This window comes from Akebia trifoliata, chromosome 8, assembly GCF_017979445.1.
Source record: "Akebia trifoliata isolate Shusen 1 chromosome 8, ASM1797944v1, whole genome shotgun sequence".
NCBI classification, from domain to species: domain Eukaryota; kingdom Viridiplantae; phylum Streptophyta; class Magnoliopsida; order Ranunculales; family Lardizabalaceae; genus Akebia; species Akebia trifoliata.
In genome coordinates, this window is record NC_141382.1 from 50,556,155 (window position 1) to 50,568,195 (window position 12,041).

Genomic DNA, 12,041 nt, shown 5'->3' on the forward strand with positions numbered 1-12,041 from the left:
AGAAGGGGGTCATATTATCATGACTCATACCACAAATTAAGACAAATCCTCAATTAATATTATGAATTTAGAAAAAAGAAAATTACCTGAATGGGCATACTTGCAATACGCTCAGTGGGCTTTTAAGTCAATTTAAAAATAAATAAATAAAAAATTACTTAAATTTTTTTCTTAAAAAAGAAAAGTAAATAGAAGTAAATAGAAGGGTACTCAAGTAATTAAAAAACTTTAGAAGGAATTTTTGGAAGTTTAATAGATGCCAAGATTTCTTTCATTTAAGTATACTACCGTCCTTTTTCCAAGTCTCCCGTTAAACTACTTCAATCTCTTTTTTCTCTCTCCCTCTCTTTCTCTCTCTCGCCCTCTGTTTCTCTGAAACAGCTTCAATGGCGAGCGCCATTAAAAAGGTTGAGAAGATCCGTCAAATCGTTCAACTAAGGCAGGTGATGAAGCGATGGAAGACAATAAGCCTCAAACACCTGTCTCGCCATTCTCATACAGACTCTGACTCTGACCCTGACTCCGGTTCGACTTCTTCATCCAGTTCAACTCGTCGCATTCCATCCGGTTCTCTCGCTGTTTATGTCGGCTTAAATCACCGACGGTTCGTAATCCCGGCCCGGTTCCTCAATCTGCCGATCTTCTTGTCACTTCTGAAGAAATCAGAAGAAGAATTTGGGTATCCGTCTAATGGAGGACTGGTTTTGCCATGCGAGGTAGGGTTCTTTAAAGGGGTTTTAAAGGTTCTTGAGAAGAATGAGGAGAAGTATGGAAGGATGGAATTGGATGAGTTCTTGATGATGTTTTCTGAAGTGGGTTCTGATTCTTGTAAAGAGGGTTTAGATTCTTCTCACGCATTTACTCCTCTGTTACAGAAAGCTAGAGTTTGATGTCATTGTAGATGGTGTTTTTAGGGTTTCTTTTATTTTTGGTTTTTTTTTTCTTTTATAGAAAAGAGTCTGTAAAGGGCATGGGCGAGCCACCTTCATGGTTTTCGGTTTTTTTTTTTTTTCTCCTTTTTTTAACCATCCATGAACTTAATCTTTGATGGTGGGTTTCAATGAGATGTTTTCTTTTCTTCTTTTTATAACAATTTTAGGGTTTTATGGGCATCAATACGTCTGAAGAGCCATGATGCTGATGATGATGATGATAATATTTGAGAATTAATGAAAATTTCATTTCTAATTTTTCATATTATTGGAGCCATTTTTCCTCTTTCTTTTTATAAATATTATTATGATTACTATGATGTTGGGCTGTTTGGATTTTTTATTTTTTATTTTTTCAGTCGTAAGGATTTTACCCATACTAAGGATCATCGTTCGGCTCACCTTGTGGCATTAAAATGATAATAATAATAATAATAATAATATAATAAATAAATAATGATCCGATGCTTCAGGGTTGTTGGGGACAAAATTCTATAAATTTAGAAAAAAAAATATTTTTCATCTTCGTATCTTAATTTTAAATTTTTGTGTTAGGTGTGGAAATTTTGCTAGCCATCCATTTTCAAAACCTTGGATCAAGTCCCAAAAAAAAAAAAAAGTTGTTTTTTGATTTTTGATTTTTGAGTGTCAGTGTTGGATTGCTGATGACGACCCTTAGCAAGGATTAAAATCTTTGGATTGTAAGGAAAATATTACTCTTTTTCCTTTTTCTTCTTCCTCTAGTTCATGTTTCTTTAGTAGATCCGTACTTCTACCAACTACAACAATAACTTTATGATTTAAAGCTTAAACAATAGGATGAGTTATTTTTAGGGACGTTTTATGATTTTCAGGCTATTTTTAGATGGGTATATCAAGAGAGCTGCTATTAGCACTCCAACTTTTACTTATTACACCTTAATTTTTAAAATTATTTATCACACTACAATTAAAGATTAAAACACTCTTAGAACACTACCAAGGTTTGGCTCAATTTATAATCTCAACATTACAAAACTTTATAACATCCGTTCATACAATTTCAGTAGTTGTTTGTAATTATGATTAGGTGTATATAGAATCCTAAACAAAAATAAAAGTAAAAAATCTAGCAAAAGAGAGAGAGAGAACTCCGATTGGCAACCCAACTCTTACTTATTCTAAATAATTTTTTTTCAAAACATGTGCTTCTTATATTCAAATTTGATTTCGATACACTGTTCATTTTAATTCCCAAACACATGCATTTCGAGTGAATTCTTATAATCAATGAATTCGATGGTATATCTATAAATTCATCAATATTAAAAGTGACAACTCACAAGTTCGTAAATTATAAAACTGATGAATGCATATGGTCTAGTAAACAAGTGTCATTCTTTTGAGGTTTAAGAGCCTAAATTTTTAGGATAAGGGTTCGCTGATGATGAGCATTGCACTATATATGATCGATGAAGATGCTTTGGGTTTGTCTGCTATGGCTTTTTTTCTGATTTGGTAAAGTAATATCTTCCAGTTTTAATATTTGAATTGGCTTAAGTAAAAAAAAAAAATTTGTCTATTAATTAACCTAGACGAAGAGTAAATATTTTATAGTAATCTCATTATATCTAGATAATAAGTAGATGCATAAATTTTAATTTTTCGAGTTACAAAGATAATTATTAAATCATTAGGTAAAATAAGAAATTTAAAGATCTCAACAACCCTAAAGATCCAAATTCCAAATGATCATAAATTTATGGTGAATCCTACACTGTTGTTTTATGATGCTCCCTCATATTTTAACTATATGTTATGTTCTTTTTGAAAAATAATACTACCTTATAAATTGGATATCCCTCGAGATTTGTGCTTTGTGAACCTAAAGATATCACCTTTTAAATTAAAACTTAAAATGACTTTCTTCTCTCTAAGTTGTTGGTTTCCTGCTTGGTGGGACGTGCTTTTGATTCCTACTTGCCTCCCTTTGTTTGTTTGTATTTTATAATATTCATCTCATGATGGCATATTAACCATAGTTTTCTTGATGGGGGGAGATTATTGAAATAATCATGTATATAATTAAATTTTAAAAAATAATTATATACTGATGAATTTGCATATATATCCTAGAGTCGAATGTATGTTCAAGATAAATAAGGAAATAGCAAATGTGATATATAGATATACACACACATAGTCACATAGTAGAGTTCACTCATGCCTATGTCATAGGCATCCATTTTGGAGGTTTAAGGGTAAAAGTGAAAAAAATAATAAAATTATAAGAATATTAAAAAAATCTTTAAGGTTAAAAGAGAAAAATATAAAAAAAAAAAAATAGTTGAAGGGGTATTATTATAAAATGAAGGAAGAGCGAGGAGAAAAAAGAGAATAAAATTAAAGTGGTAAAGAGAGAAGACAATACATTGAGACCCACAAAAGGGATGGATGGAACGTTTATCCCTCATAACTATACCCATGGATCCTACAGTTGCATTTTATTATATAAAAGTACTAGAGTTCACCTATGGCACAAGCGTCCTTTCTCCAATTAAGGGGGTGAGAAAACATAAACTTGAAATAAGTTGTGACAATTTTAACAAGACTTGAAAATGACACGAAATTAATGGTTTGAATCAAGTCTAAATTGGTTTGGGATATTATTAAAAAAATCTTAAGGTTAAAGGGGTTACATATTGAAAAACAATAAAACGGGTTAATGGGGTAAAAGAAAAAGTTTAGTAAACTTATATGGGACAAAATGTAAAACAAAAATAAAGTGGAACCCACATAACTATAGCTTAATAGGAGAGTTGTATGCATAAAAGTGAAAAAAAATAAAGTTGGAAGAATATTATTAAATAATATTGAAGTTAAAGGGATAAAATAGAAAATATAATTAAGGTGAAAATAAAATTAAGGAAGTAAAAAAGAAAATGCAATAAAGTTGTTAAAGTGAGTCCCACACAAAGATTTGTCTCACAACTGTACCAACTCAATTGTGTTTATTATATAAATATTATCATTGTCAAATTAATAAATGGACATAATAAACACAAATATATAGTCTTTAATAAATATATTTATCATGTAAAAGACTAACATACTATTGTCTTTTTTACTAAAAAACAAAATGAGAATGGATGTTAGTGGTGGATAACACTAACTTTCCTATGAGATCTTTGACATTAGTATTTGATAAGAAAAAAATAACTATTAAAAAATATTTCTTTTTGAAAAGATAAATTACGATTCTCAATCATAATAATTGATAACAAAAAAATAATATTAAAATCTTATTACCATAGGCAACCCACATTTTTTATAAAATACTTTACTTCCAATGATTAAATACTTTTAAAATAAAAAAGAAAAGAAAATCATATACATGATTCAGGTTATGTAGACTTCAAGGTAATACTCAACAAATATACTCTTGCTTCATTTTTACCTAAGCCTATACAGCCCCAAACGCAACCACCCAATCAAGTGGATTTTATGTCACCTTCCAAGTAGGCGTGTTTAACCATTTACGTACTATATAATAAGGTCATTCCATTTGTGATAGTTGAAAAACAAAACTTGCAAGTATGAGATAGGAACATAATTTCGTTTTAATTCAATAGTACATAGTCAAAAAATTGTATTAATATATTAATATTAATGTATACATACATACATACATTAATGTGCCAGATTACTAAAATGCTCGAAGTCTTTGATTGTTGATAACTTGATATCATGACTTGACTTCCATATCCACCTTCACCTAGTAATTATTAACTACTAATCTTTATTGCAAGGCAGAAAAAAAATATATTTACAAATGTAGCTAGACCAGATTCAATGATTTATTACTTAATGAAAAAGAATCACCTCAGAGAATCTCAATGAGACCATACAAGATTGCAATCAAATAAGGTAAGTTTAGAAAGACAAAATCATAATAAATATAAATAAACCCTTTCCTTACTAAGCCCTATCCATTGTCAAAAGGATCTTGAGATGCGTAATACAAGAGTTTGAAATTTATTACAATTCTCGAGGATTTTTTTTACGCATGTCGAGGTCTTTTTGACGATGGATGAAGTTTAGTAAGGCCTTTTTTTCCTCACTATCATAGTAAAGCTAGTCGGTCTCATAAACATGCATATGTGAAACTCCAAAATTCTAATAAAAATAAGTATAATGATTTTCTGACACGTACTCACATCATAAAATCATAAATCATTTGCCTCGAGATACACATAATTATAAATCCTTTTGTGTATCCCAAGGCAATTGATCTACGATTATATGATGGGGGCGTCATATTATCACGACTCTAAAAATAATAAAGAGAAGTAGAGTGACTCTAAAAATAATAAAGAGAAGTAGAGTGAGGGTTTTATAAATGGATAATAGGAATAAGACATACAGTAATGATTATGATGATACTCTTTCATGGTTTAAATCAAGTGTATTTTAAGTTATTATAAAATAATATATGGAAGTTGGTACGTATGGTGCCTGGTGGGCCAAATGATGATGGACAACTGATAAGGGTATTTTCGTCATTTTAAAATGAATAGGATAATTTCGTCATTCCGCAATTAAAAAAAAGTAAAAGAAATTTAATAAGATTACGGAAAGCAACAAAAAAAAAAAAATACGGAAAAGGATTGAAGAGATTTTCAATCGCTGAAATTACGGAAGCGACGGTCTTTCCGTTTTGGTTTGTACGGTACTATCTCACTTTCCATAAACAGAAGAATAATGCTGAAGTAACTCAAGCCGTAACTTCATATTGCACGTCTAGACGTGCAAGTGGGTAAGAATCATAGACTTTTCATCGAGATACGTGTTTCAAAACCATCTTTCACGTTGGGGTGTGCGATATGATGTAAAATGCTGAGTTGGCTGCAGCACGATTCTAGAAAGAACTCTACTTTTTTTTTTTTTTCTCTTTAATACCATAAACATGCCTATCTTTTTTCAAAATTCAACTAAACTGAACACCCTTACCTACTTTTTAGTACGGATTCAAAGAATGGTTTTATTGTTATTTGGAAGAAGCAATGGAGTAATTTAGAAAAGTCTTACTTTCATTAGAAATTACGAATCAACTAACCTTATATCCATCTTTTTTCCTATTTTTCACACCCAACATTATTGTTTTTAACTCGTTTTGACCGTTCGTCTCGTCCATTAACGAGGCCGCACGAGTTTTTCTATACGTTTGAGTGGTCTCATTCAACAATAAATAAATAAATAAAGTAATTTTGACATTCTCCCTTTATTTTGATAAATATTAGAGATACCCTTCACATTTTCAAATTGATGACATAGATTCCTTTACCGTTATCATTAATGAGGGATCAATAAAAGATGACATTTAGGTGAATAAGTACTTGTCAAAAGACTTAAATATTCTCACATTTTGAAATACCTCGCATTAAATTCGTCCGTGAATCAATGCCTTTAAAATTTATTGAAATACCCTCATTGAAAAAAATGTCAATTATACTAAATAAAAGCATCTAAAAGAAATTGAATAATTGAAACATTACCTAGTGTATCTAAAAGAATTTGAAACATAAAATAAAATAATGATTCTTTTCAATTAGGATAATTATAAAAGCACCTTACGAATTAATAAGGGCAACCCACACCATAGCCATTTTTTTGTTTTGTTTTATATGGGTTAAAAGTTTTGGAATGAGCTGATTTTTGGTGAATATGATTTTTATGGTCTGAAGATCATCCTTACCAAATATCAACTTATTCCAAAAATTTTAACTCATATAAGACAAAACAATTCAGTTATGGTGTAAGTTGTCCTTATTAATTTGTGGGGTGCTTTTATAATTACATTTTTCAATTAAGTTAGTTGGAATAAAACCATCTTGTGCTAGGCAACCATAGTAATATTTTTTTAACATAAACTAAGTTTCTGTTTGAACATAAATACAATTAAAACACAAAGATGGTAATATAGGCTAACTTGACTACCTAGTAAGATTTCAATTTTTACAAAAGGTTGTTGGGCCCATGTGAATCACCACCTTGGCATTCCAACACCACAACACTCTAGATTTTATGGAAAAATTTTGATTAAAAAAAAATCCAACTAAAAAATTGATCATTTTGGATTGATTAATGGTGTTGAAAATAGACTGCTACCGACCTTCCAAATTTAAATTTATGGTGAAAAATAAGTTTTTTTTTTTTTGAAAAATTTATTTCCAAAGTGCTTGGAATTCTGTTATGTGCAACCATGTAGCAGTGAATCCTGTTTTTAGATGCCACAAGATGACGAGATTAGGAAATTTCCTTATTAACTTAGTAAGGAGAATGTTTTTCATAACACATTCATCTTCTCCAATCATTTTTTTTTAGGTAACGTCCTTTGCGGGCTACAACTTCATGGCTATACTTGATTTAATAAATAATTTAAAAGGTCCTAAAAAATGAATGGGTAATGAACTTTCAAATCTTAAATTAAAATCTTAACTGAAAAATAACTTCTTTTTTTTTTTCAAAAAAGATGCAAAAACTTGAAATTTACAACTATGATTATGATTTTGAGATTACCTTTGTATATTATGTGATTCATGAAAAGAATAAATGGATTATGATCAATTTTCTAGGATTTTAGAATTTATCAAAATGAGAGGTTGAAGATGATAATAGGCTTTCTAAAATAGAAAACTCAAGACTTTTAATCTTACACCCTAAATATGACTTCTCATACTAATTTTGATATTAGAGATCTTAATTGTTTTACTGAATTTTAATTGTTAGGGTATTTTAATCTTTTAACAAATTCTTATCCTCCCAAATGTGGGCATGACTTAATTAGAAGGGTATTTCAACCTTTTAACAAGTAGTTATTCGCTCAAAACACAATTTATTTTTGGTCCCTCGTAAAGGACAACAGTCAAGAGATCTAAGTCGTCAATTTGAAAATGTGGGGGGTATCCCTAATATTCATCAAAAGATAGGGGGTATGTTAAAGTCACAAAACAAAAATGAACTATGATTTTAAATCGTCAGCAATGTGTGAAACTATGTCAATTTCAAAGACTCATTCTCCCTTTTCCGTACAAATCAAACATTCAAAGAGACTTGGATGATGTTGTCCTACTCCTTGGAGTATAGGATACGCATTTGTTGTATCAAAAAGAGGGAGGCATGTTTTCTTCAAACGTGTTTATGGGGTTGGCAACAACATTGTGATTTTTATATTAGGTTTTATAGCCCCAATAGAATGGTCTTTTAGTTGCAATGTTCATGCATCCTATGTGTGGAGAAATCTAAATTTAGGCTTGTTTTCTGCTTCTTTAGAGCGCCCATGATAATATTGAGGAACTTAGGCTAAGTGAGTTTTAGTTAGTTTGTTTAATTGTTAAGAACTAACCAAGCTCATCAATCCACATTGACTCCACACAACTTACCACTTCAAAGATATGTACTACTATATTATTAGGAAGTGTAATGATTTTCTAACTCAACTCTTACAAAACAGCTCAAAAACTCAACGACATGGCATGTACAAGAATCCTAGATTTTTTTCCTTGGAATGCACAACTACACATCCCCATAAACATGTGCAATTGTGTATCCCAAGGGAAAAAAATCTACAGTTCTTGCACATGGCACGTCAGTGAGTTTTGAGTTATTTTGCCAGATTGAACTAGAAAATTGGCATTCTATTAGGAATTGGTATTACATTAGAAGTATGTGTTATAGTTTGTGGAATCTGATGGTATTGGTCAAAAAGGAGTTATTTGTTAATCAATTCACGAGTTTTCGCCTCCGAACCAAATTTTCTTATGGGTATTTTCGTATTTTCATTGATGATACATAAAATCCTAATTCCGATTCTTTGAGAGTATACATTTTTCTTTAATCGGTGAAAGAGTATAATCTGTAAAGAGATTTTTTTCTTCACAATGGAATCGATGCGGCTCTGTTAGACATACCTCAATCTCAAGGGAACCATATAATATAAGGCAGATTGAAGAATGTATGAATAGAAAAATCGAATATTGATCTATATCTACCATCTCTCCTATCTTATCTATTCTTAAAAGTGTTCGATGTATTTTGTAGGTTTTCTATTTTGTATCCTAGGGACATATCTTCATGATCATATAAAGTAACATCGACAAAGATGAGTATATTTGATTTTTCTAATCTTTAACAATCAATGATGACACGACTAAATCACTTCCATAGAGAATAAAAAGTATGCCTAAAATTCCTACGGATTGTGAAGTTCAAAATCCATCAATTTGTCTAGCAAACTACTTGTAGGCAAGCACTTCACATGCCTACAATGATATCTGTAAAAGTTATATTGTAGCATAGAGTGTGAAAAATTAGGAGATCATAATAGATGATAAAGTAAGAGGAAAAGAAAAATATTCGATTGAGATGACCTGATCATGTACAACAAAGGTTGATTACAATCCTAACTTGAAACAACGTGCAAGTTAATTAAGTATATAAAAAAGAGTCAAAAACTAAAAAAGGACATACATTTTAGTTGTAAGAGCGGATCAGAACACATTTGAATTATTAGAGGACACGATTTTAGACTGATAAATTTGGGGATCCAACTCTAAATCAATTGGCAATGAGTAGAGAAGTCCCAGATCATATAAGGAGAGAGCCAAGGCAATTTGTGTCAAATGTGGGACTAAACTCAACACACCCCCACACGTGTGGGTCGAATTGAATCAAAGCACGTGGAGATATGAATTGGGCCGCTCTGGTATCGTGATTAATTTGGGGGATCCAACTCAAAACCAATTGGCAATGAGTGAAGATGTCCGGGATCTTATAAGGAGAGAGACAAGGCAATTTGTGTCCAATGTGGAACTAAACTCAACGCGCTCCCCCGTGATACCATGATAAATTTGGGGGTCCAACTCAAAATCAATTGGCAATGGGTGGAGAGGCTTATGATCATATGAGGAGAGAGACAAGGCAATTTGTCTCCAATGTGGGACTAAACTCAACATAGACAGAATTGAAAGAAGACAGAGATAAATTTAGTCATCTTCATTCAAATTAGGATCAAAATGCCGTCATTTTTCAAAAGCAACTAAAATATTTTACCTACTTGGACAAGATTAATGTAGTAAGAACGATAAACACATTCTTGACTCCAAACAAAATTGAATGATGGAATTAGATTCAGTCAATTAACCCCCAAATTAAGTCAGGACAAGACTTCAATTATAATAATGATGATGATGGCTATTTAGATGGGTATTTGGCAATGTCAATGATGTCACGGCAACCCTGAAATTAATCTCGAGCGTTGCTTTTGATAAGGATGTTTGTTTGATACTATATTGCAATAATATGCATGGCAACTTTAACTTGTATTTAATTAATTTAATCGATAAGGATATATTACTCATGAACACAAAGTAATTTAATTAAAGAAAAGTTTTAGTCTGCCACTATGAACACCTTTTGGAAAAATGTTGAAGTGTAATGGAGTAGCTCTTAACAAACGATGTTAAAAATTTAAAGTAACTTTTGTGCTTGTTATGCGTCCTTGGCTTCCATTGTCCTTTTAAGTGTCTTAAAGATTCAAATTCAATATTTGACTACCCCATGAGCCATGAACTTAAAGAAGTGTATGCTGTATGACTCAACCAAGCTTGGATATATTCTCTAATTAAGATCCATACACATGTACCCTGCGTTTTCTAATCACCAAATTTATTCTCCAAAGCACAAAAGTAAACTTGTTCTCGCCTTGAGATCGTTGATTGGGTCAAATGCAGACCAATATCGAAAGAATAATTATGGGTTGTATCGTATATTTTATTGATTTGCGCTTAGTGGGAGATGGAATCCTTAACCTTGATTGAGTGAGAACCACTTTACTAATTGGGTTATGTAGAATCTCTTGATTTATATGGCTAGATGAGTCATTTTTGCACAATGATTTGGTTGTTTTTTGCTTTCTTAAAGATGAAAGTATCTGAAAATAATATACTCATTAGTGACTTAATGGACACCTTAAAATTCTCAAGTATATGTGATTAGTAGCTATCATGTCTCCAAAGGGAAGGCCAAAATCATATAAGAGAGACATTCAAGGAAACCCTTTATCGTGGGTGTAGTGTTTCGAAGTCAAACCAAAGCTGATCAATGTGGATATAGGATTTTATCTTTGTGATTGGGAAACTCAAATGGTCTTTAAGACCAAGCCCATCTTAAAAAATGGGCTTGGGCTTCTACAATTGATAACAACTTGTTAAGGAAGTTAAAGTGAAAGGTAGAATGCTCACTTGTTTTTGGGCCGTATTTCAAGTCGGTATGACCAGATCGGTAAGGTATATGATTTTAAATCTTGGTTTCGCCTCTGGGCTCGTTCCAAAGTCATCTCAATTTCGAACGATTTTTAAGCCCAATTCAGATCTGTGAACTAGGGAAAAAATAACCGAAAAAGTAGAATAAGAAAGTAAATCCCAATTTTGGTATCTTATCGGTGATAAGTAGAAATTGAAGCACCATTGAACCCTCTCATTCCTCCTAGGATTGAGTTGATTTGTGCGAGTCATCTCGTGTCAGACGAATCAAACCACATTAACATGAGTTTCATTTTTTAGATAACTATTAATATTTTCTATTATAAGGTAGATTAGTGTATCCTCAATTACAAAGATCTAATTTTCATATAATGTCACAAACATTTAAAATCATTAAAATGTGATTGTTTTACACATGTAAAAAGGCCTTAACTGGGCCGGGTGTTATAAAATTATTTGGTGTTCTATTAAAAATAGAGTCGTGATAATATGACTCACCAGGTGGCATACTCAAATGACTCCATGACATGGACAAGTTCGGGTACCTTAGATCTGTATGCCTTGGGATACATGATTGCACTTCCCCACAAAAAAGTGAATCTCAAGAGAACCATGTATCCTAAGGTGTACAGATCTATGATTCCCGAGCTTGTCCATGTCATGGAGTCATTTGAGTGTGCCACCTGACGTGTCATATTATCAGGATTGTTAAAAATATGGTATGAAATTGTATGAAGTAACAAAAATGAGTAATGATAATCTGACACCCCCCATGTGGAATACTTAAAATACTCTTGTGGACATGGCA

General features: G+C 31.5%; 1 protein-coding gene across 1 annotated transcript; it reads left to right on the forward strand.

The window, feature by feature from the left end:
- Window positions 1-282: 282 nt before the first annotated feature.
- On the forward strand, window positions 283-1,023 carry LOC147397579 (protein SMALL AUXIN UP-REGULATED RNA 51-like). Its single transcript, XM_086450968.1, has one exon. It carries the CDS (start codon window positions 387-389, stop codon window positions 888-890), a length of 504 nt encoding a protein of 167 aa, XP_086307094.1. The 5' UTR covers window positions 283-386; the 3' UTR covers window positions 891-1,023.
- Window positions 1,024-12,041: the final 11,018 nt, after the last annotated feature.